Genomic DNA, 27,510 nt, shown 5'->3' on the forward strand with positions numbered 1-27,510 from the left:
ACCCCCCTCAGCAGCACCCACCCTGCACACCCCTCCCTCCATCCCGGTGAAACCACGCCGGGAGTTCCCTGCTGGAGAGCAGAAACCCGGGAAAGGGAAGAGAATTCATCCACCTTTGATACCAGCACAGCATTTGGGTATTTTTGAGGCTGGGCAGTGAAGGAGGACAGATTTTTCCAGCCCAGAGAAGCCCCACAGGTCCTTACTAGCGGTTTACTCCCTGTAGTACAACCAGCAGTGATGCTGAGGGCTCTGTCAAGGCAAGAACACCGGGCCCAGCTCTTCCAGGGATTTCCTGTCCAACTCATCCCACTGGGATCTGTTCAGCAGTGGGAAAACTCAGGGATTTGAGCCACTGGTGGCCCAGCACCACAGCTGAGATCCCCAAAAATCATATTTAATTTTTTCCATGAGCTGCTTTTTGATCGAGGTTTGTTCAAACCACACACAGACTTTCATGGGATGATTAGCTGGAGATAATTTATCTTGATCACTGTGCTATACAATAAAACATCAATCAGCTGGTTTTTCCTGATCCAACCTGTTCTTTGAGGTGTTCAGTGCTTTGTGGGAAAGCTTCTCCAGCATCATTCCAAAATCTACAGTGAAGGCCAGACCTGCTCCCCCTCTATAAAGCTCAGACAATGAAAATTCAGAAGATATAAATTATATAAATCCCTTTTTCCCTCCCAGACTCCCCTCCTGGAGAAAAGGGGGATGGCAGGAGCTGGATACAAGTTTCACTGAGGGATTTTTTGGAGAGCTATTTCCAATGAGCAGGGAAAAAAATAGGGCAAACCTTGTTCAAAGTTCCTTTTCCCCCACATGAGGAAGCTGAGAACAGCCTCAGCTCCTAAAGGTTGAACAACCAGCCCCAAGGAACAGGAACAGGCAGATCCTGGGATTCTGAGCACTTATTCTGGGGGGATTCCTGCAGACAGGAAGGTGAGAGCAGCCTCAAGGAAGAGCAGACACTCATCAGTTTGCTTCTGGCATTTTTACTCAGTTCCAGGATTTATTTACAAGCAGATGGAAAACTTCACTCCCACCCTGAGGTCTTGGCAGTGTCACGAGGTCAGGCTCTGAGAAATGTCATTTTTAACCTGCAGAACTCACCCTTAAACCCAGCAGTAAGAGGTTCAGCCGTGGTTTGGGGCTGAGCTGGGCTTGAGCTGTCCCAAAGGAAAAAATCCTGCTCCAAAGAGTCTGGAATCTTCCCTTCAGACATAAATGGGGCTTTTTCCCAAGTGATTGAAAACCAGAAGTACCTAAAAGTGAGTCCTGGGCTGATGGCAGCTGCCTGGAGCTCTGGGCACTGCTCACGCTGGGTGTCAGAGCAGGCACAGCTGGTGGCCCTCGGTTCCTCCTGGAGGAGATGGTCACGACAAGATGGACACGATGAGGAAACTCAGGAGCAGGGCAGGCAGGAGCTGGAATGCCATGGCCACCGCCCCCAGAGGGGCTGAGGATGATGCTGGAGGACAAAGAGGGGATCAGAGCAAAGAAATCAGCGAGTGAGGAAAACCTCTGGGGGTTCTCTTTGCCTGTCTAACCACGGCAAACACCATTTTGGGGTTGGAACTGGAGGATCTGCAAGTTTCCTTCAACCCAAACCACTCTGACCCTGCCCCTAAGCCCAAATCCAAGAGCCCTGAGGAGGAAGTGCTCGCTCAGTCGGGATGTTCAGCAGGGATGCTCCCGGTGGGATTCCAGGATTGCTCCTCACCAGAATTTGCCCTGCAGAGCTTCAGGCTCCTCAGCAGAGCTGCCCCAATTTTAATCCTCGCTGCAACCTCATTAAAGCCCAGCCACCAGGAGCCCAAAAGTACCTGGGAATTTGGGGGTGACGATGTTGATGTAGCCCTCCTGCGTGCCCCCCGTGAGCCCGAGGTGGAGCTTGTCCAGCTCTGATTGTTTCTGCAGCAGGATCCAGTCCCGGACAGGAGCCCTGTTCTGCCACTGGGCCAGCTCAGGGAGGTTCACCCCCAGCAGCCCCTCCACCTCAGGGGGTGTCAGGCGCTGGGAAAACAAAATCACAGAGCAGAGATTGGGGTGCTGCTGTTCCAAACCTCACGTTAGAGATGGAAATGGGGCGAGATCTACTCTTGTTTATGTAGAGAAAGAAGTTCTTGGTTTATTTTTATATCTTCATTTATAGGGTATGAAGATAAAGAGTAAAGACATCATCATTTATTTTCTTAATTTTATAAAAGTATTGTGTTTCTTTTTAATTGGCTAGTAATTAGTTGTTACTTTGGTTAGCACGCTGGAGGTGCTGCTAAATGGGGTTTTTATTGGATTTTATTAGATTTATTTAATTAGATTTATTAGTTTGAATATTTTTCTTTAATGATTTAGGATAGTTTTTATAGGTGTGAGTAATGGCTACAATCTTGGGATTTTTTTTCATGAGAATAAATTGTTTTTTATCATTATAGGGTTCTACTCTTAGGAAAAGTTGGCAGGTTTCTTATGGGGATTTATAAAGCTAGCTATTAGCTTAGCTTGATTTTATAAGGCTTTTGTTTTATAAGGTTTTTACCTATATGGAACAGGGTGGGAAGGTTGGGGTGGAAAGGACCCCCCTGGCCAGGGAAATGATGGGGTTTCCATGGGAAGGACAAAAATTCCTGGGTGGATTCACTGGGACAGGCCTCCCTCAGGACCTGGTGGTTCCTCAAAGGCTCTTTCTGTTGTCCTCTGATGCCAAATCTCCTGCACTCAGCTGGGGGTCCCATCCCTGCTGAAATCACTGGGATTTCTGCCCAAATTGGTGACATTGTCTTGTCTGGACATCTCTGGTCTCATGGGCCACTGTGAGACCTGCCCTGAAAAAACTCTGCTGGCTTTGCATCCATCCAGGACTCCAAATCCTATTTTTTTAAAGGAATTTCAGGCCCTTTCTTCACTTTCTACTGGTCTAAGAGAAGAAATTTGGATTTGATGTGATTTAGATTTGATGGGATTTGGATTTGACAGCATCACTCCTCGATTTCCAACAAGGGACAACACAACCAAACTCAAGCACCAATAAAACACAAGGAATGAAAAGATTCCATTCTCACCATCAGAGAATCTCTCCTCAGAGTCACAAAGGTGGTGATGTTCATGTTCACGTTGCTCTTGCTGAGAGCCTTGAGATCCGCAGCGGGAGCCCCCCCTGGCACCAAAGCAAGGAGAATATCAAAGGATGGCAGACCCCAAAGGAGCTGTCCTGGCTTCTCTGCACAAAATGAGGATTTCTCCAAAATCCATTAGGCTGGGGCTGATCACACAGCTTCAAAAAATCCAGCTGAGTCCAGATGCAAAATATCTGGTTCTCCTCCTTTTGTTATTGGGAGTTATTTTGTTGGGCATTAAAAATCTGTGGCGATGGCAGACAGTGGAAAGAAGGGCGAGAAGAATTTGGAAAAATTATTGGCTTAACAGAAAAAAAAAAATAAATTCTATTTTGTGATGTGGAAAAGGGCTGTGAGATAAATCCTGAGTTTGATTTTCCCTGTGATGGTCTGGAAACAGATTTGGGCAATTTAAAGCAGGCACAGAATCTTTCAACAGTATTTGATGCCGTCTACAAATCGGAAAGACAAACTTCTAACAACTTGACTTTGAAAATTCCCAAATCTTAGATGGATTTTGATACCCACTCTAGTTTGTGGCTAAGAGTTCTCTTCTCCCCACAGCATCCTGGTTTTTTTACATACCCAGGTAAGGTAAAATCAGCTCATAGTAAGCAGGTAAATGGTGCTGGTCAGAGAAAGCCTCTTTGGCTTTCTGGTACAAGAGGTCCTTTGTCTCCTGTGAGCAGGCTGAAGGATCCAGAGATGCCAGTCTGCAGAAAAATAAAGATTTAGGGTGAAAAAAATGCTTTTATTACCTTCAACCTGTTCAATTTTCTGTTTTCTGAGTGTTTCTCTGGGATTCTCTGCACGGCACAGGTGATCCCCAATTCCCAGCTCTACAGAGAGAAGCTGAGAGGAAAAATTACGGCCCAGTTTCCTGCTGAGAATTTATCCTTCAACTGATGATGGCTCTGAAGGTGCCCAATAAATTAATTATATTATATTATTTTATATATATTATATATTATATTATATTATGATTATACTATTATTATATTATACTATACTATACTATATTATACTATACTATATTATACTATATTATATTATACTATATTATACTATATTCTATTCTATTTATTCTATTCTATTCTATTCTACTCCTATTCTATTATATTCTACTTCTATTCTATTCTATTCTATTCTATTCTATTCTATTCTATTCTATTCTATTCTATTCTATTCTATTCTATTCATAAATCTGTGTGTTTGCCAAGCAGTAATTCATTAATTAATAAATTAATTACATTCACCAGTCTTTCAGAGGAATTCAAGCTGGAAATTCTTAAAAACCACAAGGATGTGGCACCCGAGGCCGTGGTTTAGTGGCGACCACGGTGCTGGGTGATGACCTGAGAGGCCTTTTCCAGCCTCAACAACTCATTAATCCTTTGAAATTTAATTCCATGAACCCTTCTGCAGATGAAAGCGGGCACAGAGTCAGATTTTCAGCCTGCTGGGCTGAAATAAAGAGATTTTGATTGCAAATCCTTGCCTGGCAGGATGGGCAGCAGCAGCTTTTACACCCCGACACCGAGCAATTCCTAAATTCCCTTTCCTTGGGAGCAGGAAAAAAAGGAAAAAGATGGGAAAGGGCTTTTGGAAAGAGCCAAGGACACCCCAAAATTTGTGACTCACTTGAGGCTGGGGGGGTGGATGGCCTCCAGCTCGGTGGCGTTCAGCAGGCACACGTATCTGCTGCCGATGGCGCTCAGCGCCGTGGCGTTCAGGGCGTTACCCAGCTCCACGTAGCGTCTAATTGCTGCTGAGGCCTGGAAATCACATTCATTCATTAATTAATTCATTAATTAACCATTTGGATTCTCTGACTCGAATCAGAACACGTGGTTTCAGCCCCTGGGAGAAAGTTGTGCCACGATTATGAGAATATAACAGAACCATTTCAGATCTGTTTGTGCTGCTCGTGAATTTTGTGTGAGAGAGGGGAATGAGGTGAGATATTTGGGGGTTTTTTTTGTTAATTTTTTATAGTTAGGAATATAGATTCTATATAGAATTATATATAGATATAGAATATAGATATAGAATATATATATAATATATATAATATATTATATATATATAACAATAATATATATAGAATATAGAATATATTATATATATTCTATATATATATTCTATATAGAATTATATATAGATATAGAATATATATAGAATATATATAGAATATATATAATATTTTCTATGTATATAACAATAATATATATATAATATATTCTATATTATATATATTCTGTATAATATAATATATAATTATATATATTATATTATATTATATTATATTATATTATATTATATTATATTATATTATATTATATTATATTATATTATATTATATTATATTATATTATATTATATTATATTATATTATATTATATTATATTATATTATATTATATTATATTATATTATATTATATTATATTACAGAATTATAATTATATTATGTAATATACATAATATATTATATATAAAATATATTATAATATATAATATATTATAATATATTATATATTTTATATATTCTATAGAATATATATATTCTATAGAATATATATTATATAAAATTAATAAAATACTATATATAGAATAGTTATTTTTTTATTGCACACAGATCATTTTTATGTGGCATTAGAAGTTATTGTGTTTGAATTTAACTGGTTAGTAATCTAGTGAAGCTTAAGTCATTGGTTGGTAAGGGTTATTGTATATGTTTATTAAACCTTTATTTTTATATGTGATTATATATATTATTAATGGATTTTTATGGGATACACTTCTTAGTTTTAAAGGTGATTTTTAAAATTTTTTTTTTACAAGACTAAATTGCTGCATTGATTTTTTATTTTTTTTTACAAGACTAGATAGCACAACAATCTAGTCTTGTAAAGAAAAAAAAAATCAGAACAACAGATCTTTTAATCTTTTATTTTACAATAGATTTTTGTGCTAACTGATTTTTTATTCTTTTTATTTTTTGCAATAGATTAGTGTGTTGATTTTTTCTTTTACAATAGATTGTTGTGCTGATTTTTTATTCTTTTTTTTTAAAAGAATAGATTGTGGTGCTAACTGATTTTTTTATTCTTTTTTTACAAGACTAGATTGTTGTGCTGATTTTTTGTTCCTTTTTATTTTACAAGACTAGATTGTGGTGCTAATTGATCTTTTATCCCTTATTTTTTACAAGAGTAGATTACTGTGCTAACTGATTTTTTATTCTTTTTTTTTTTTTACAATAGGTTGTTGCCCTGTTTTTTTATTCTTATGATTTTTTTAATGGGAATTATATATTAAATGAGAATATAAGGCCTTTATTCTATAAAGTTTTACTCACATACAACATGCCACCCAAAATTATGGCACCAAAGACGCTTCAACCACCTCGGGACCCACTCAGTTAATCCCAAACCAGCCCAAAAAAATCCGGGAAAACAAAGGGAAGCTCGTACCAGGGAATCCGAGGGCTGAGGCTGATTTCTCAGGAAGGCAGCCAAGGTTTCAGCTGAGCTCATCTTCCAGCTGGAAATTTCCTCGGGGGTGATGATGGGAAGGAGAGCGCCCAGGCTGGAGAGCAGATTTTCGGGATAACCATTGGGATATCTCTGTGGAGACACCGCTGTTAGGGGCACACATGGAGCAGGGAAGGTGAAATGATGATTTCAGTGCTGTTTTCAGCTCTCTGATAGGGATTAAAGGGAGGATGGAGCCATGGTCCTCTCACTGAAAGGCTCAGGGCCAACAGGCCAGGAAAATTCTGATTAGACATAGAAATAGGAGATAAGGAATAAATATTTTCCCAGAAAAGGTGGCCAGACTCTGGGAGAGGAGCTGAGAGACAGTGAAGTCACATCCTTGGAGATCCTGAATCCCCAGGACAAGGTCCTGAACAATCCCATGGTGGATATTTGAGTTATATCCTTGGAGATCCTAAATTCCTAAATTCCCCAGGATAAGGCCCTGAGCAATCCCACCATGGAAATTTGAGTCTCATCCTTGGAGATCCTGAATTCCCCAGGACAAGACCCTGAGTGATCCCATCATGGAAATTTGAGTCTCATCCCTGGAGATCTTAAATCCCCAGGACAAGGCCTTGAGCGATCCCACCATGGAAATTTGAGTTATATCCTTGGAGATCCTGAATTCCTAAATTCCCCAGGATAAGGTCCTGAGCAATCCCACCACGGAAATTTGAGTTATATCCTTGGAGATCCTGAATTCCCCAGGACAAGGCCCTGAGCGATCCCACCATGGAAATTTGAGTCTCATCCCTGGAGATCCTGAATTCCCCAGGACAAGGCCCTGAACAATCCCATCAGTGGAAATCAGACATTGATTAGACACAGAAATAGGAGATAAGGAAAAAATGTTTTCCCAGTAAAGGTGGCCAGACTCTGGGAGAGGAGCTGAGAGACAGTGGAGTCACATCCTTGGAGATCCTGAATCCCCAGGACAGGACCCTGAGTGATTCCACCATGGAAATTTGAATCTCATCCCTGGAGATCCTGAATCCCCAGGACAAGACCCTGAACAATCCCATGGTGGATACTTGAGTTATATCCTTGGAGATCCTGAATTCCTAAATTCCCCAGGACAAGGCCTTGAGCAATCCCATCGTGGATATTTGAGTTATATCCTTGGAGATCCTGAATTCCCCAGACAAGGCCCTGAGCAATCCCACCATGGAAATCTGAGTCTCATCCTTGGAGATCCTGAATCCCCCAGGACAAGACCCTGAGTGATCCCATCATGGAAATTTGAGTTATATCCTTGGAGATCCTGAATTCCCCAGGACAAGGCCCTGAATAATCCCATGGTGGATATTTGAGTTATATCCTTGGAGATCCTGAATTCCTAAATTCCCCAGGACGAGGCCTTGAGCGATCTCATAATGGAAATTTGAGTTATATCCTTGGAGATCCTGAATTCCCCAGACAAGGCATTGAGCAATCCCATCGTGGATATTTGAGTTATATCCTTGGAGATCCTGAATTCCCCAGGACAAGGCCCTGAGTGATCCCATCAGTGGAAAGTGGGTGTTTTTGGGCTGCTGTTACCTCGTGCAGGTAGTCCTTCAGCACAGCCAGCTGTGGGTTGCTGAAGGGGTAGGTGAGGACCTGGGAGAGGCGATTTTCCAGGGAGACGTTGCGGAGGCAGGCACGCAGCTCCTCGGGGGTGTAGTAGACAGGCATCAGCTGGTCCTCCAGAACTGCCTCTGTTATCTCCTTGTCAGCTGGGCAACCTGCTGAAGGCACGGCAAACTCAGGGTTAAATCAAATCCTTCCTCTCCAAGCTTGGAATCCCGGAATCATTTTGGTTGGAAAATCCTCTGAGGTTGATCTGATCCCCGCTTTGTCACCAGCACCCAGAGCCACGGCCAAGGAGTTCCTTGGACACCTCCAGGGATGGGGACCCCAAACCTCCCTGGGAGCCCCTCCCAAGGCCCCAGAAGCTCCAGGGTGGCCCCTGATCCCGCTGGGAATTCCTCTGGATCAGGGGTGCTCCCGTACCGTCCTCTCGCTTGTGCCGGCGGGGCAGGAGCTGGGTGATGATGGTGGCCAGCTCCTCCCTGGACAGGGGGGAATCCCAGGCAAAGTTCCTCAGCCAGGTGCTTAAAGCTTTCTGCAAGGAAAAGGGATCATCAGGGGGATTTGGGAATGCTGGATGTGCCTCCAGCACAACCCCTGCTCCTCACACACCGTGCTCAGAGTCCAGAGATCCTGAACAGAAATTCCTTCAATGTTTGAGCTCTGTTTTCCCCGGCCCAGAGCTCCTCACAAAGCACTGGGAGAGTTTTTCCCGTGATGGGAAGGGGCTGACAGTGACCTGGATTTGCAGTTCCAGCCTGTCAGCTCCATGAACCCTCCCTCCTCACGGAGCAGCATCCCTCTGGCACCAGCAGCATCCCTCTGGCACCAGCAGCATCCCTCTGGCACCAGCAGCATCCCTCTGGCACTCTTTCCAAAGCAGGAGCTGCTGGAAGCAGCCTGGCTCAACAACCCCAGCGGATTTTGATGCCTTAAGCTTTAAATTTCGTATTTTCCACATTCTGTACTGCACTGGTGTGTGACTCTGAACTTCACATAAAGTGTCAGCAAGTTCTCACAGCTCAGGCAGACACAACAATCCTTTTCCAGCCCAAAAACCCAAGGATTTAACTCTGAACTTCACATGAAGTGTCAGCAAGTTCTCCTCACAGCCCAGGCAGACACACCAATCCTTTTCCAGCCCCAGAACCAAGGACACCGCTGCATCCTCGGGCCCAAGAAGTGTTGCCAGCAGCGAATTGAGGAGAGCAGTCTGGGAGGATGGGACTGCATCACCTGCAGCTGGAACTGGACAATCAACCCCGATGTGGAAATGGACCAGAACTTATAAAAGTGTGAAAACTCGTGAGCCCTCATCCATCCTGGGTGTAGCCTCAGCCAGGCTCTTGTAGTGCCCAAGGTGCAGCCTTTAAAGGCCTTTTTAATAATTATCTATTTTATTTCTTTAACTCTGTCCAGCCTCAAGAACCCTCCCTCCTCACAGAGCAGCATCCCTCTGTGTTGAGGGTTAGGTGGGAATTTTTACCCATTATGTGCTGGGACAACCTAACTACCGGTACTTAGGGGTGCTCACAAAGGACAAAGAGTGGCCGGGCCCAGGGTGGGGGGGAGGAAGGGGGCAGAAAAAGGAGGGTGGGGACAGTTTTTAGCTGGCTTTTCCTCGGTTTCGGGGAAGGACGTTCGTGTGCTGGGTCGCGGAGCTGCTTCTTCTCCTTCTCCCCTCTTTGTTGGTGGCCTCGCACCCCCTGTCCTGCCAGGCATCGCCGTGGAGCTGCTGATCCACCTCATCCACCAGCCCAGGATCTCAGCTCATCCCTGCTGATCCACCTCATCCACCAGCCCAGGATCTCAGCTCATCCCTGCTGATCCACCTCATCCACCAGCCCAGGATCTCAGCTCATCCCTGCTGTTCCACCTCATCCACCAGCCCGGGATCTCAGCTCATCCCTGCTGTTCCACCTCATCCACCAGCCCAGGATCTCAGCTCATCCCTGCTGATCCACCTCAGCCACCAGCCCAGGATCTCAGCTCATCCCTCTGCTGATCCACCTCATCCACCAGCCCAGGATCGCAGCTCGTCCCTGCTGTTCCACCTCATCCACCAGCCCAGGATCTCAGCTCATCCCTGCTGATCCACCTCATCCACCAGCCCAGGATCTCAGCTCATCCCTGCTGATCCACCTCATCCACCAGCCCAGGATCTCAGCTCATTCCTCTGCTGATCCACCTCATCCACCAGCCCAGGATCTCAGCTCATCCCTCTGCTGATCCACCTCATCCACCAGCCCAGGATCTCAGCTCATCCCTGCTGTTCCAGCTGTTTCCTCGGAGCCCTGCAGGAGCACCGGGACTGACTGCCCGAGGGGTTTGTGAAAACAAAGCCTCTCCTCCATCCCGTCTCAGCCGAGAAAGCTGTCCCGGGGTCCCTGGTTCTGTTTTCTTGTTATTGCTGTAGTTATTGTTTGTTTGTTTGCCTGGTTATACCAGTAAAGAACTGTTATTCCTATCCCCAGATCTCTGCCTGAAAGCCCCTTGATTTCAAAATTATAATAATTCGGAGAGAGGGGGTCTACATTCTTTCATCCCAAGGGATGCTCCTGCTCTCCCTAGCAGACACCTGTCTTCTAGAACCAAGACACTCTGGCACCAGGCTCCTTTCCAAAGCAGCAATTCCTGGAATCAGCCTGGCTCAACCCCCCCAGCAGATCTGAGCCCCACTCTGAGCCCCAGCAGCGCTTCCCAAAGTGCCCAGAGCCCACCTGGGGAATCTGCTGCAGGATTCTGGGATCCAGCACCGGGATCAGCCCCTGCAGCTGCCTCAGGGTGAACACTGACCACGCTGCAGGACGCCTGAGGACAAAAATGGCTTACATAGAAGTAGTTCATTTGCTATAATTCTTTAATTTATATTATAGAAACTAATATCTAGAATAAATATATATTATAACATTGTAAATATATATATTATATATAATATATTATAATATTATAATCATACATAATGATCTATAATAAATATATATTATAATATTATGAACATATAATATATAATAAATATATAATAAATATTTATATTATATAAACTAATATATATAATAAATATATATTATAACATTGTAAATATATCTATTATATATTATAATATTATAATAATACATTATGATATATAATAAATATATATTATTATGAACATATAATATATAATAAATATATAATAAATATTTACATTATATAAACTAATATATATAATAAATATATATTATAACATTGTAAATATATCTATTATATATAATATATTATAATATTTTAATAATACATTATGATATATAATAAATATATATTATTATGAACATATAATATATAATAAATATATAATAAATATTTATATTATATAAACTAATATCTAGAATAAATATATATTATAACATTGTAAATACATATATTTTATATAATATATAATAATATTATAATCATACATTATAATATATAATAAATATATGTTATAATATTATGAACGTATAATATATAATAAATATATAATAAATATTTTTATTATATAAACTAATATCTATAATAAATATATATATTATAACATTGTAAATACATATATTTTATATAATATATAATAATATTATAATCATACATGATAATATATAATAAATATATGTTATAATATTATGAACATATAATGTATAATAAATATGTAATATAAAATATCTATTATACATAATATAAATATTAAGTTATTTAATTATTGAATATAATTTATTATTTTATATATTAGATAATATATATTAATTATATATAGTTATATTGCATTATTATTATTGTTGTTATTATTATTATTATTATTATTATTATTATTATTATTATTATTATTATTATTATTATTATTATTATTATTATTATTATTATTATTATTATTATTATGCCATTTTGTGCATCAAACACAAAGTGAGCCACAAGGCCTTGTTGTACCATCAGAATAAAGAAATGTTCCAGATTGCAAAGAATTAAACTTGTGCAGTCTGGAGAGACCTTGCAGCCAAGCTTTGTGATCATCTGATAACCACGAGAAACAAAATTCTAACGAGCTCAGGAGTTTTCTTCAAACCTAAAGAACTGAGATAAGCAGAGCTCCCCACGAGGGAGGATCCCAAAAGAATTCAGTCCAAAGGAGACTGAGAAAGCCAGGACGAGAAAGAAAAATACAGAAGAAAAGCAGCAGAATCAGAGAAAATGGATTTTTTTAGAGAAAAGTTACAACTGATACAGGAAAGAAAATATTTTGCTTCCCCCTCTGTGCTAGAATTGGGGATTTATCCAGCATCTCTCACTGCACAGGTAAAGGCAGAATGTTTTCTGTGCCTGACAAACAGCTTGAGCTGGGATCACCAGGCCAGAGAAATTTGGGGAATAAAAAACAGAGCAGAGGAAAAGCTTTAATAAAGAGCAATAGATAAATGAGCGCTTCTCTTTCAGGAGAATCTCATCCTGCTGAAATGATTTCAACTGAACAGCACAAAAGACCCACTCAAAGCTCAAAAACAAGAAGTTTTTTGGGTTTTTGCTTGGCTGGAGTTCACCCCAGGCAGGAAAAGGAGTGTGGGTTTGAGGAAGGGAGAAGAATCCGTACCCAAAGGTGGTGTTGCCACTGCTGAGCACGTCCCTGATGGCCTCTTCTTGCTCAGGCAGGAAAGATCCACACTGGCTCAAATCCTTCAGCAAATTCTCCCCAGAGCTCCTGATGTACTCCCCGGGCAGGTCACACACCAGCCTGCCCAGAACCCCGGCGTGCGCGGAGTTTATTGCTGTGCCAGGAACCTGCTGGAGTGAAGGCAGAGGTGTTAGCGAGGATGGAGCATCCCTGGATCCCCAAATCCCCTTCAATGTCCCCCAAATCCCCCTGCAGGATCCCCCAAATCCCTGCAGGATCCCCAAATCCCTGCAGGATCCCCCAAATCCCTGCAGGATCCCCCAAATCCCCTGCAGGATGCCCAAATCCCCTTCAATGGCCCCCAAACCCCTGCAGGATCCCCCAAACCCCTGCAGGATCCCCCAAATCCCCTGCAGGATCCCCCAAATCCCTGCAGGATCCCCCAAATCCCCTGCAGGATCCCCCAAATCCCTGCAGGATCCCCCAAATCCCCTGCAGGATCCCCCAAATCCCTGCAGGATCCCCCAAATCCCTGCAGGATCCCCCAATCCCTGCAGGATCCCCCAAATCCCTGCAGGATCCTCCAATCCCCCTGCAGGATCCCCCATATCCCGTTCAATGGCCCCCAAATCCCCTGCAGGATCCTCCAATCCCCTGCAGGATCCCCCAAACCCCTGCAGGATCCCCAATCCCCCTGCAGGATCCCCCTAATCCCCCTGCAGGATCCCCAAATCCCTGCAGGATCCCCCAAATCCCTGCATGATCCCCAAATCCCTGCAGGATCCCCAAATCCCTGCAGGATCCTCCAAATCCCCTGCAGGATCCCCCAAATCCCTGCAGGATCCCCAAATCCCCTGCAGGATCCCCCAAATCCCTGCAGGATCCCCCAAATCCCCTGCAGGATCCTCCAAATCCCCTTCAATGTCCCCCCAATCCCTGCAGGATCCCCCAAATCCCTGCAGGATCCCCCAAATCCCCTGCAGGATCCCCAAATCCCTGCAGGATCCCTCAAATCCCCTGCAGGATCCCCCAAATCCCTGCAGGATCCCCCAAATCCCTGCAGGATCCCCCAAATCCCTGTAGGATCCCCCGATCCCTGCAGGATCCCCCAAACCCCTGCAGGATCCCCCAAATCCCTGCAGGATCCCCAAATCCCTGCAGGATCCCCAGATCCCTCCAGGATCCCCAAATCCCTCCAGGATCCCCAAATCCCTGCAGGATCCCCCAATCCCCTTCAATGTCCCCCAAACCCCTGCAGGATCCCCCAAATCCCCTGCAGGATCGCCCATATCCCTGCAGGAACTCCCAAATCCCTGCAGGATCCCCCAAATCCCTCCAGGATCCCCAAATCCCTCCAGGATCCCCAAATCCCTGCAGGATCCCCCAAATCCCTGCAGGATCCCCCAAATCCCTGCAGGATCCCCAAACCCCTGCAGGATCCCCCAATCCCTGCAGGATCCCCCAAATCCCTGCAGGATCCCCCAATCCCTGCAGGATCCCCAAATCCCTGCAGGATCCCCAGATCCCTCTCCCCATACCAGACACTCCAGAGCCTCCAGGAGCAGCCGCTGCCTCCGAGGAGCCTCTCTGGGCAGCACATCCACGTTTGCCTCCCCAATATTGAGAAAGAATTGGCTGCAATTCCCTGGGGCTGCGTAATCTGAGGGGCTGGAGAGAAAAATTCCATGGATTTTAGGGAATGAGGTCGAGCTCGACACATCCCGTGTCCAAAAAAACCCCTCCCACCCTGAGCTCCACCAGTTCTTCCTCCCCAGGTTTCTTCTGTGCCATTAAATCCTTTAAAAATCCCTTCAATTTAAAATGGTTCTTTAAAAAAAATCCATTTTAAAATTCCTTCAATTTAAAATGGTTCTTTAAAAAAAATCCATTTTAAATTCCCTTAAATTTAAAATTATTCTTTAAAAAAAATCCATTTTAAAATTCCTTCAATTTAAAATGGTTCTTTAAAAAATCGATTTTTAAAATCCCTTAAATTTAAAATGGTTCTTTAAAAAAATCGATTTTAAAATTCCTTCAATTTAAAATGGTTCTTTAAAAAATATATTTTTAAAACCCCTTCAATTTAAAATGGTTCTTTAAAAATCCGTTTTAAAATCCCTTAAATTTAAAATGGTTCTTTAAAAAAATTGATTTTAAAATTCCTTAAATTTAAAATGGTTCTTTAAAAAAAAATCCATTTTAAAATCCCTTCAATTTAAAATTATTCTTTAAAAAAATCCATTTTAAATCTCTTAAATTTAAAATGGTTCTTTAAAAAAATCCATTTTAAAATTCCTTCAATTTAAAATGGTTCTTTAAAAAAATAGATTTTAAAATTCCTTAAATTTAAAATGGTTCTTTAAAAATCGATTTTAAAATCCCTTAAATTTAAAATCGTTCTTTAAAAAATCGACTTTAAAATCTCTTCAATTTAAAATGGTTCTTTAAAAAATCGATTTTAAAATTCCTTAAATTTAAAATTATTCTTTAAAAAAAATCCATTTTAAAATTCCTTAAATTTAAAATTATTCTTTAAAAAAATCCATTTTAAATCTCTTAAATTTAAAATTATTCTTTAAAAAAATCCATTTTAAATCTCTTAAATTTAAAATGGTTCTTTAAAAAAAATCGATTTTAAAATCCCTTCAATTTAAAATGGTTCTTTAAAAAAAATCCATTTTAAAATCCCTTAAATTTAAAATGGTTCTTTAAAAAATCGATTTTAAAATTCCTTAAATTTAAAATTATTCTTTAAAAAAAATCCATTTTAAAATCCCTTAAATTTAAAATGGTTCTTTAAAAAAATCCATTTTAAAATTCCTTGAATTTAAAATGGTTCTTAAAAAAAATCAAATTTTAAATTCCTTAAATTTAAAATGGTTCTTTAAAAAAAATCCATTTTAAAATTCCTTAAATTTAAAATGGTTCTTTAAAAAATCGATTTTTAAAGTCCCTTAAATTTAAAATGGTTCTTTAAAAAAAATCCATTTTAAAATCTCTTCAATTTAAAATTATTCTTTAAAAAAATCCATTTTAAATCCCTTAAATTTAAAATGGTTCTTTAAAAAAAATCCATTTTAAAATCCCTTAAATTTAAAATGGTTCTTTAAAAAATCGATTTTCACCTTCAGGGATCTGTTTTGTGAGAGGCAGCTTAAAATCATTCAGGGTTTGGGGACAGAACCACAGAGGGAAGGTTCTGGAATAAGGGAATTTCCATTTTATTCCCTGTTTTCTTTGGTGTTGTCAGGGAAAGGAACATTCAGAGGCCTGGGAATGCAAAAACTTGGCCTTGGACACTGCCTCAGCTTCTCTGGGAAACCTCCCCACCCTCACAAGGAAGGATTTATTCTGATATCTCATATAAATCTACCCTCCTTCAGCTTTCTAAAATCCCATTTTTTTATTCCCCAGAAAGAGCCCTAAACATGGCTGCAAAATAAATCAGATTAGTCAGCCTAATTTATTTTATTTTATTTTATTTTATTTTATTTTATTTTATTTTATTTTATTTTATTTTATTTTATTTTATTTTATTTTATTTTATTTTATTTTATTTATTTTTTTATTTTATTTTATTTTATTTTATTTATTTTTTTATTTTATTTTATTTTATTTATTTATTTTATTTCATTTTATTTTATTTCATTTCATTTCATTTCATTTTATTTTATTTTATTTTATTTTATTTTATTTTATTTTATTTTATTTTATTTTATTTTATTTTATTTTATTTTATTTTATTTTATTTTATTTTATTTTATTTTATTTTATTTTATTTTATTTTATTTTTCCCCATGAAGTAAACTGAGGCAACACCACAAAAACCACAGAGGATTTACCTTAAAAACAGCAACAGGTCTTTGGGATAACTGTCCAAATCCTTGGGAATGCCATGCAGCGTCACCATCCTCAGCAAGCAGCTCAGCTAAGAGAGAAACCACCAAAAAAACCAGGGAAAAAGATAAAATAATTAAAAGTTTTATGTTGCCCTGAAAAAAGAGGAAAAAAAACAAAAAAAAAAAAAAAGAGAGGGGGAAAAAAAAGATGGAAATGAGAGGGTTTGGAGTTCTCCTGTGTTCAGGGAATTTCAGAGCTGTGGGAGGGACAGGCAGGACATTTGTTCTGACACCTCAACAACCCCCTTGTCCCATCCTTGGAGGAGTGGAACCTTTCCCTAAAATCCATCCTTCCCTAAAATCCATCCTTTCCCTAAAATCCATCCTTGCCTTAAAATCCATCCTTTCCCTAAAATCCATCCTTTCCTTATAATCCATCCTTTCCCTGAAATCCATCCTTTCCCTAAAACCCATCCTTCCCTAAAATCCATCCTTTCCCTAAAATCCATCCTTTCCCTAAAATCCATCCTTTCCCTAAAACCCATCCTTTCCCTAAAATCCATCCTTCCCTAAAATCCATCCTTTCCCTCAAATCCATCCTTTCCCTAAAACCCATCCTTTCCCTAAAATCCATCCTTCCCTAAAATCCATCCTTTCCCTCAAATCCATCCTTTCCCTAAAATCCATCCTTTCCCTAAAACCCATCCTTTCCCTCAAATCCATCCTTTCCTAAAATCCATCCTTTCCCTAAAATCCATCCTTCCCCTAAAATCCATCCTTGCCCTAAAATCCATCCTTGCCTAAAATCCATCCTTCCCTAAAATCCATCCTTCCCTAAAATCCATCCTTTCCCTCAAATCCATCCTTTCCCTAAAACCCATCCTTTCCCTCAAATCCATCCTTGCCCTAAAATCCATCCTTCCCTAAAATCCATCCTTCCCTAAAATCCATCCTTTCCCTCAAATCCATCCTTTCCCTCAAATCCATCCTTTCCCTCAAATCCATCCTTTCCCTCAAATCCATCCTTTCCCTCAAATCCATCCTTCCCTAAAATCCATCCTTTTCCTAAAATCCATCCTTCCCTAAAATCCATCCTTTCCCTAAAATCCATCCTTTCCCTCAAATCCATCCTTCCCTCAAATCCATCCTTCCCTAAAATCCATCCTTCCCTAAAATCCATCCTTCCCTAAAATTCATCCTTCCCTAAAACCCATCCTTTCCCTAAAATCCATCCTTGCCCTAAAATCCATCCTTTCCCTAAAATCCATCCTTTCCCTAAAATCCATCCTTGCCTAAAATCCATCCTTGCCTAAAATCCATCCTTTCCTAAAATCCATCCTTCCCTAAAACCCATCCTTCCCTAAAACCCATCCTTCCCTAAAACCCATCCTTTCCCTAAAATCCATCCTTGCCCTAAAATCCATCCTTTCCCTGAAATCCATCCTTTCCTTATAATCCATCCTTTCCCTCAAATCCATCCTTTCCCTAAAATCCATCCTTCCCTGAAACCCATCCTTTCCCTAAAATCCATCCTTTCCCTGAAATCCATCCTTCCCTAAAATCCATCCTTCCCTAAAATCCATCCTTCCCTAAAATCCATCCTTGCCTTAAAATCCATCCTTCCCTAAAATCCATCCTTCCCTAAAATCCATCCTTTCCCTAAAATCCATCCTTTCCCTCAAACCCATCCTTTCCCTAAAATCCATCCTTTCCCTAAAATCCATCCTTTCCCTCAAACCCATCCTTCCCTAAAATCCATCCTTTCCCTAAAACCCATCCTTGCCTAAAATCCATCCTTGCCCTAAAATCCATCCTTCCCTAAAATCCATCCTTCCCTAAAATCCATCCTTGCCTTAAAATCCATCCTTTCCCTCAAATCCATCCTTTCCCTCAAATCCATCCTTTCCTTATAATCCATCCTTTCCCTAAAATCCATCCTTTCCCTCAAATCCATCCTTTCCTTATAATCCATCCTTTCCCTAAAACCCATCCTTTCCCTCAAATCCATCCTTGCCCTAAAATCCATCCTTCCCTAAAATCCATCCTTCCCTAAAATCCATCCTTTCCCTAAAATCCTTCCTTTCCCTAAAACCCATCCTAACCCCCACCACCCATCCCTGCTCCAGCCCCTGAACTCCCAGAACCTTCAGGACAACACCAAACCCTTGGGAAGGTGAGGATTACCTGGTCCTGCCCCAGCCTGACCTTCCTCTTCCTCATGACTTTGGCCAGCTCCTGGAACCTTTCTGCTCCCACAGCGCTGGCAGCTGCGCAGGTGAAGCCCTGGAGGACAGACTGGGAGAGCCTGGGAATTCCCAGCAGGAAAATCAGGAGGGAAAAGCCTTCAGGAAGGTGCATTTGGAGCAGGACATCCTTGATCCCACTGGTTTTTCCAGATATAAATCTTTATTTTTATTATTTTCATCTCAAATACGTCAAAAGAAGCATCAGCCCCTCGAAATTAATCCCTGGAACTGCTCCCTCCATGGAAGGTTGGGATATTCCCTGCTTGGAAATGCAGATATTCCCTGCAGGAATTCCAGAGGCAATCTGGAGCAGAATTCCAGCAGCATCGTTTTAGAAATAAAATGTGGCCTCTGGGTGTGTTTTACAGCTGAGCCCTGGTAAATCCCTGTGTTCCATGTCCGTGTTGGGGTTCATATTCCATTTCCCACCTGTTCCTATGGATTCCAGGGGCTGGATGAGCCACATTCACCACGGGAAATGTGGGAATTGCCAGGAAAACTGACAGAAAATGGAAAGGAGAGGAGGAAAATCTTTACCTGCTGAAGTCAGGCTCTGCCTTCACCACATCACCGAAAAACATGGCAGCCTGGGGAGCAAAGAGAAAGGTTTTCTTCTGGTTTTCCAGGTTTTCCAGGGAAAACAGCTCCATTTCCAGGGGGATTTTTAGGGATTCATGGCCCCACAGAGGGCAGGGCTGGCAGGAAGGGGAAGGAGGAGCCCACCCCCCATTACCTGCTCTCTGGTCCAAAGTTTATTGTTGAGATCCTGCACATTTGGCTTCTCTTCCCCAAAAACAAGCAGGGATTTTGGGATGTAGCTGGCCAGAGCACTGGGAATGAGTTTAACCAGCTCAGAGGGGTGGCCAACCCTGGAGGAAACCTTGGAAAAAACCCAACAGAACAAAGCACAATAATCTCACCCAGTTTTAGTCCAAATCGTGGCAATACCAGAGAATTGTTGAGGTAGGAAAAGACCTCCAGGATTAAATCCAACCTTGAGCTAATTCTGCTCCATTTCTGTTCTTTCCCTGGGAACATCAACTGGGAAATCATTTCTGGGACCACCCCATGAAAGAAATCACCCTCGTCCTCATCCCCAGGAGGCTGAGCAGGGCCAGGACAATGACACAGGGCTGGGAGTGGCTTGTCCTGCTGCCACCGAGCCAGATCCCGCAGGGAACGTGCACAGCTGGCCCCAGGAAAGCAGAACTCCCAGCCCTGCTGCTCTGGGATTCCTGAGGAGATAAAACCAGCTCACCTTTTCCACCAGGGTCCTTTTCACAGCAGAGGGCAGAGGCTCCAGGCGCTGGGCGAAGCCTGGCAGCTGGATGGCCTCCAGGACAACTTCTGGGGCCAGGCTCTGGAGTGTGCTGCTGTTGAGGCCACCCACCAAAGTCCCCAGCTCTGCCAGGCTCTGTCCATCCAGGATCTGCAAGGGAATCCCAGGAAAAATCCGGCTGGAAAAGATCTTTGAGGTCCTCGAGTCCCGGCTGTGCCCGATGCCCTCCTTGTCCCCTGAGTGCCACCTCCAAACATCCCTTGGACACCTCCAGGGATGGGAACCCCAAACCTCCCTGGGCACTTCCAACACCCAAATCCCTTCCCACGAGGAAATCAAGCCCTGGATTTGGGGAGCTCTGGACCTGGTAGCCAGAGAGGAGCAGTTTGTCGACGATAGCCCTGGACTGCTCGGGATTCCAGCCTTGGATGCTTCCCAGGGAGGGAAGAGCTGCTTCCAGGTGCTCCTCAGGGATGCTGTCCTGGATGTTGGACACCGAGAGCCCCAGGACAGCCTGGCCCAAGGCTCCCAGCACTTCTGGAGTGAAATCCTCCAAATTCCTCACCAGGGCGGACGCGACCTGCAAAGGTCCCGTGGAGACAGAGCAGAGTCAGAGGAGCAATGTTGGATCCCACGGCCTCAGGATGTCTTAAATCCCTGGATTTCTGCCTCAGGTTTCCCTGCTGAAGGCTGTGCACGGATCATTTCCACCACTGAGAACCGTGAGGTGATGAAAAGCCAGCCAGACACCACAAGCAAGACACAGGGTGACCCCGAGGAGGGTGACAAGAGGGGACACGAGTCACCCCCGGCAGGTTCTGTGCAGCTGAGAGAATCCCCAGGTGCTCACCTGCAGTTCCTGCCATGCCAGGGAGGAGGGAGCTCTCCCTCCAGCCATTCCCCTGCTCCATGGGCAGCTCTTCCCGAGCCTCTGGGCCACTCCCAAAGTCTCCTCCTTGCTCAGGTTTCTCACCGCCCTGGGGCTCAGGTAACAAATAAATTCATCTGGGAGGCTGCAAGGAAGAAAAGAACTGTGAAAACAGATTTTTCGCTCTTTTCCAGGCAGGTTTCCCCCATCATTTTAGCTCTGATGATGCCAAAGCTGCAGCTCAGAGAGCTGAAAAACCCTGGAAGCGCTGCTGGCCATCAGCTGGAGCTGGCACTGCAGGGAAAGCATCTCCCAGGAAAAACAACTTGGGGTCTGGCCCTCCTCAGGACCAAGGGCAGTGGGATTATTTGAAAATGGAACACTTAAAGAGAAAATTAATGGAATTCTTGAAGAGAAAATTAATGGAACCCTTAAAGAGAAATTAATGAAAACCTTAAAGAGAAAATTAATGGAGCCCTTAAAGGGAAATTAATGGAATCCTTAAAGGGAAATTAATGGAACCCTTAAAGAGATTTAAATGAAATCCCCACCCAAACTCTTGCTGTGTCACACTGAGCCATCCCAGGGAATCAGATCCCACCTGGAGAGTGGAAAAGCAGGAGCAGAGGTCAGGAGGAAGGTGTAGTACAGAGCAGTCTCCCTGAGCAAGGTGAGGTTCCCAACCATCTCCATATTCACTGGATCCCTGGCAAATTTTTGAAGCTGAGGACGGAAAAAATATAAAAAAGAAAAATGTTTCAGATGGATCCTTCAATCCTGGCAGTGATGGTGGATTGAACCAAGCTCAGGGGTTTTCACCTGGGTTTAAAGTTGTGCTGGGCTTTATTGGTTTTTGTTTTCAAGTAAACTTTGATCAGGTTTGGGGCTGTTCCTCTCACTGCTCCCTGCAGAATTCCCTTTGTGAAACCAATTTCTGTGCAAGTCCCTCTTATCACATGATGGGGGGAAATAATCCCAGTGACTGTTCACCTCAAATTAACTAGAGAAACATTCCTGCTGCCAGGAATTCCAGGAGTTTCAGGGCCAGGTTGGATGGGGATTGGATGATCCATAAATCCTTCCAGCCCAAACCATTCTGGGGTTCTGATTCTGCTCAGGGCAGGGCTGTGACCTCCCAGCCTCTCCACTTACTGTTGCTTCATCCCCAAAAAGCTGCAGGTCCTCCACAGTGGCGTGCTCCAGAAAGGATCCCAGATAATTCCGAAACCAGGCAGTGGAATTGAGAGCGGGAATGGCCTCGCTGTGGCAATTCTGGCTGGATTCTGCAGGCAGGAAAACAGATCCCATGCAACCACAGCCTGCTCTGGGTCAGGAAACCAGAGGGAATTGGGGATTTCTGGGGGTGGAAGAGCTCTCTGCTCACACCTTATGTGTTCACACACAAATTCCCATGGGACAGGACAAAAGTAATCCCAGCCCTACAAATATTCCATCCCCAGCCTCTTTCTTCCTCCCTCCAAAGGCACCAGGAGTTTTCTTCATGGAAGCTCCTGCCTGGGGCCCTTTCTGAGCTGGGTTCTTCCCTCTCAGAACCAAACCCTGCACAAGCAGCAAATGCAGTGAATTTAAATCAGAAGGCACTGATTTATAAAAACCCTGATTGATAAAGTCTTCAGGCAGGGAAATGATTCCCAAATCCACTAATTACCAACATTCCCAGCCTGTTTCCATTGGAGATTCACAAAAGCCCTGGGAAGCCTCAGCCCAGTGACAGATCCCAGGAAAATCAGCTCCTTTACCATCCTGGGTGAGGAAGAGCTTGATCCCAGTGTAAAGATTCCTCTGCTCTTCCACAGAAAGCTGGGAATAGATTCCATCCAGGGCAGCCACTCTGGAAAAGGAAAGGAAAACACCTCAAACACGAGCTCAGGTTTGGGGCCTCACAAAGAAAAACCATGGATGTTCTCAATCCCATCCTTTTCCAAAGGGATTTTCCCTCACAGGAGCCCCCAGGACGTGGCTCTGGTGGCACAGAGGGGACATTCCACACTTACAGCAGCTGGAATTCCTCACAGGACACATCCTTGGCACGGAGGCAGCCAAAGACCTCGGGATGCACCAGGAATGGCTCCAGTCCCTCATGGACCCACTGGAACAGCACTGGGGGGGTTTCAATTCCAGGCACTCGGAGCATCCTCTCCCACAGACCATTGATGAAAATCAGGCTCCACTCCAGGGAAAGGGGCACCTGGGAAAACTGGGAGCAGGAGAAACCCCTGAATTCCAGGGAATTCTAAGCAGGCATGGACGTCAATCCAAGCAAATCTGAATTTTTGAATTTCTGAAATCAAGATTGCTTGGAATGGGGCTCTTTCCAAAATAAAGTAAAATTTCAGGGGATTTGAAATGAAGCCTTTTCCTGGAGGGCAAAGAGAGCAAAAATTCCCTGGATTTGAGGGAATTCCATTTGAGGGAATACTCACCTGCTGGCTGAACACAGACAGGGAGGCCAAAAGCTTCCTGGCATCATATTTGGAAAAGAAGAGGATGGAATATTCTGGATCCACAGCTGTGGTAGGTTTAGAGGCCAGGCAGGAATATAAGGAGATGAGGAAATCATCCTGAAGGTCCTGGAGCCAAGTTCCCTGGAAAAGAGAAGGGAAATGCAAATAAAGATGATGATGGATGGATCATATTTAGAGGGGAAATCACCCTCAGGGGGCTCATCCACACCTGGGCATTTGGGAAGGGATTCCTCCCTTGAGGGGGGTAAAACTTTGGCACAGGATTTAAAAACTTTATCAAAAAAAACCCAAAATTTTGCCAATATTTCCTAAAGTCGTGATCTAACTAGAAACTTCCATGGGGAACTCTTGAATTCCCAAACATTTTCTCAGGGAAACAGCTTACAAACAGTAGAAGGTAAAAACAAAACCAAGAAAAAAAACAAACAAAAAAAAATCCCCAAAAGACCCCATTGACAAATATGTCAGAACCTTTTGTTGGAAATATTTACTGAAAAACACAAATTGCTGCCAATTTAACTGCAATTATTGGCAGCAGCTTAAGAGATAACGACAAAAGCAGGGAAGAAAATAAACCTGGAATAGTCCAGGTTGCATTTTCCAGACCACAACCACTTCAAATTGTGCTTTTACCCCTTTTAATTGTGTTTTTAACCCCTTTTTAATTGTGTTTTTAACCCCTTTTTAACTGTGCTCACCTGGGCACAGGCGAATTGACCAAAGGTGAGGTTGCAGGGGGATCTTTGGCCTTGGGCCACCTCCAGGAACTGCTCCTGGCTGGCACTGGAAAAACAGGGAGAGCACTGGGAAAACTGGGAGAGCACTGGGAAAACTGGGATGGCACTGGGAAAACTGGGAGAGCACTGGGAAAACAGGGAGAGCACTGGGAAAACTGGGATGGCACTGGGAGAGCACTAGGAAAACTGGGATGGCACTGGGAAAACTGGGATGGCACTGGGAAAACTGGGAGAGCACTGGGAAAACTGGGAGAGCACTGGGAAAACTGGGATGGCACTGGGAGAACACTGGGAAAACAGGGAGAGCATGGGGAAAACAGGGAGAGCACTGGGAAAAATGGGAGAGCACTGGGAAAACTGGGAGAGCACTGGGAAAACAGGGATGGCACTGGGAAAACTGGGAGAGCACTGGGAAAAATGGGAGAGCACTGGGAAAACTGGGAGAGCACTGGGAAAACTGGGAGAGCACTGGGAAAACAGGGAGAGCACTGGGAAAACTGGGATGGCACTGGGAAAAATGGGAGAGCACTGGGAAAACTGGGAGAGCACTGGGAAAACTGGGAGAGCACTGGGAGGAACTGGGAGAGCACTGGGAAAATGGGAGAGCACTGGGAAAACTGGGATGGCACTGGGAAAACTGGGATGGCACTGGGAAAAATGGGAGAGCACTGGGAAAACAGGGAGAGCACTGGGAAAACTGGGATGGCACTGGGAAAACAGGGATGGCACTGGGAAAGGTGCAGCAGCTGGGAGAAGGGTGGGCTGGGAATGGGGAAACTGGGAGAGGATGGGCTGGGAATGGAGGGAACTGGATGGGGAACTGGGAGGAACTGGGAGAAGATGGGCTGGGAACTGGGAGGAACTGGGGAAGAACTGGATGGGGATCAAGTGGATGGGGGTGGAAGTGGTGGGGAGCTGGGACAGGACTTGCTGGGGAAGAACTGGCTGCCCCTCAGGGGAAAATCAGGGACAAACCAGGGGAAAATCAGGGACAAACCAGGGGAAAATCAGGGACAAACCAGGGGAAAATCAGGGACAAATCAGGGGAAAATCAGGGACAAATCAGGGACAAATCAGGGGAAAATCAGGGGAAAATCAGGGACAAATCAGGGGAAAATCAGGGACAAATCAGGGGAAAATCAGGGGAAAATCAGGGGAAAATCAGGGACAAACCAGGGGAAAATCAGGGGAAAATCAGGGAAAAATCAGGGACAAATCAGGGGAAAAACAGGGACAAATCAGGAACAAATCAGGGACAAACCAGGGACAAACCAGGGACAAATCAGGGGAAAATCAGGGACAAATCAGGAACAAATCAGGGACAAACCAGGGACAAACCAGGGACAAATCAGGGGAAAATCAGGGACAAATCAGGGGAAAATCAGGGACAAATCAGGGACAAACCAGGGACAAATCAGGAACAAAGCAGGGACAAATCAGGAACAAATCAGGGACAAACCAGGGGAAAATCAGGGACAAACCAGGGACAAACCAGGGACAAATCAGGGGAAAATCAGGGACAAACCAGGGACAAATCAGGGACAAACCAGGGACAAATCAGGGACAAATCAGGGACAAATCAGGGGAAAATCAGGGACAAATCAGGAACAAACCAGGGACAAACCAGGAACAAAGCAGGGACAAACCAGGGACAAACCAGGAACAAATCAGGGACAAACCAGGGACAAACCAGGGACAAACCAGGGACAAACCAGGAACAAATCAGGGACAAAGCAGGTCTGGAGGGAGCTGGTGGAGCCAAGAAAAGCTCGGCACCAGTGCCAAGGCTCTTGGCTGCCTCCCCAGAGCCCGGCCCTGCCTTTCTTTGTCCTGCACAGACACAAAATCCTGCACTTTCCCTTCACTGTTTGAACAAGTGCAAGCACAGCCCGAGGATTTTCAGGGGGAAAAACCATCCCAAAATGTGGGTTGAGAGGGATCTCAGTACCCCAAAAAAGCAGAATCCCTCCCAAGGAAACGCTGCCACAATCACTGGGGATGGATCACCTACCTCTGCACTGAGGAACACACAGCAGATTCTGATCCCCAAAACAAAAAAGGGACAAAGATCAAGAATTGTGAGAAGAATTGGAACACAGAAACCACTCTGGGTTTTCCTGCTGGAGGATATTTGGGAAGAAACTCACCATTGATGGGGGAGCTGGAGCACTGCACCAGGAGGAAGAGGAAAGAGGTGGTGTTAAAATACAGCTTTAACATTATTTGTGACCCCTGCAGCCCTTTGGATTGGGATCAAATCAACTCCAATCCCAAATCCACAGCTCCAGGCTGTGCCACTGGCTCTGTATCCCAAACTATTGTGAAAAATGAGGTTCACATTTTTTTTCTTATAGAGTTTAAAAGTTTAATAAAAAGACAATTAGGAGATAAAAATATACAGATACAGCTGGCTGTCTGCATTCAGCCAAGAGAGAACACATCACTAGCAAAGGATTGTCCCTTAAAAACAGGATTTTTCATTTTTGATTAAATTAAATTTAATTTTTGATTGTCCCTACTACATATCCATAAATTCTCATACATATTCAGACATTCTTCTTTAGATTTTTGGTGTTTTTCTGTTTAGTTTTCTCTTGCCCCCTTCCCAATAATAAATCAATCTTCTTGGCACCATGGAGGTTTACATTCCCTGATAGCAGAAATGCAATAAATTCCTCCCCCAGAGCTCTGGTCACTGCTGTCTTCATCTTTATTTAATAATTTAAGAATGCAGGGAGGTCTGTAACTATATTTTCAGTCTTTGGGTTATACAAAGAAAGATAGTTTTTATTTTAATACTATACCATAGCTCAACATACATGTATTATACAGCTATTTCTAAGTTTCATCAATAAGAGAAATAAAGGAAATTCTATTAATACAGCTAAATTTTCTGATCTTATAACATTCATGATAATATTTGTGAAAAGCCAATAATGTGATGTGCATTTATAACTCTGGGGAGTGCAGATTCCTGCTGATTCCCAAGGAAGGGAACTTGGAATTGATCCTTGAGATCCCTCCAGCCCAACCCACCCTGGAATGTTTTATCCACATTATTATTATTATTATTATTATTATTATTATTATTATTATTATTATTATTATTATTATTATTATTATTATTATTATTATTATTATTATTATTATAAATATTATTATTTAAATCCCATTTAAAGGATTTTCCTCACCAGCTCTGTCCCAGCTGC

At 43.0% G+C, this 27,510-nt stretch overlaps 1 protein-coding gene across 1 annotated transcript; it reads right to left on the reverse strand.

Moving 5' to 3' along the window:
* Window positions 1–992: 992 nt before the first annotated feature.
* On the reverse strand, window positions 993–27,510 carry LOC131584498 (mesothelin-like). Its single transcript, XM_058849693.1, has 27 exons — window positions 27,493–27,510; window positions 26,449–26,470; window positions 26,313–26,340; window positions 24,263–24,347; window positions 23,523–23,684; window positions 23,094–23,296; window positions 22,839–22,930; window positions 22,231–22,361; window positions 21,680–21,801; window positions 21,061–21,223; window positions 20,575–20,790; window positions 20,190–20,360; window positions 19,665–19,811; window positions 19,469–19,518; window positions 18,870–18,990; window positions 16,689–16,774; window positions 14,385–14,514; window positions 12,826–13,016; window positions 10,949–11,039; window positions 8,652–8,763; window positions 8,199–8,383; window positions 6,594–6,746; window positions 4,761–4,894; window positions 3,705–3,832; window positions 3,066–3,160; window positions 1,830–2,019; window positions 993–1,474 (listed from the first exon to the last, which is right to left on the reverse strand). Exons 6-27 carry the CDS (start codon window positions 23,231–23,233, stop codon window positions 1,380–1,382), a joined length of 2,943 nt encoding a protein of 980 aa, XP_058705676.1. The 5' UTR covers window positions 23,234–23,296; window positions 23,523–23,684; window positions 24,263–24,347; window positions 26,313–26,340; window positions 26,449–26,470; window positions 27,493–27,510; the 3' UTR covers window positions 993–1,379.

The sequence above is a fragment of the Poecile atricapillus genome, chromosome 14 (assembly GCF_030490865.1).
Source record: "Poecile atricapillus isolate bPoeAtr1 chromosome 14, bPoeAtr1.hap1, whole genome shotgun sequence".
In the NCBI taxonomy this organism is placed as follows: Eukaryota; Metazoa; Chordata; class Aves; order Passeriformes; family Paridae; genus Poecile; species Poecile atricapillus.

What these genes read in the sequence shown, in the direction of transcription:
- LOC131584498 (XM_058849693.1), bottom strand. Translation starts at nt 23,233, where the DNA reads ATGCTCCGAGTGCCTGGAATTGAAACCCCCCCAGTGCTGTTCCAGTGG. An exon ending in AACTTTGGACCAGAGAGCAG is followed by an intron (nt 19,519 to 19,664) that starts GTAATGGGGGGT and finishes TTTGCTCCCCAG; the next exon opens with GCTGCCATGTTTTTCGGTGA. An exon ending in GCAGAGCCTGACTTCAGCAG is followed by an intron (nt 18,991 to 19,468) that starts GTAAAGATTTTC and finishes GGGAATTCCCAG; the next exon opens with GCTCTCCCAGTCTGTCCTCC.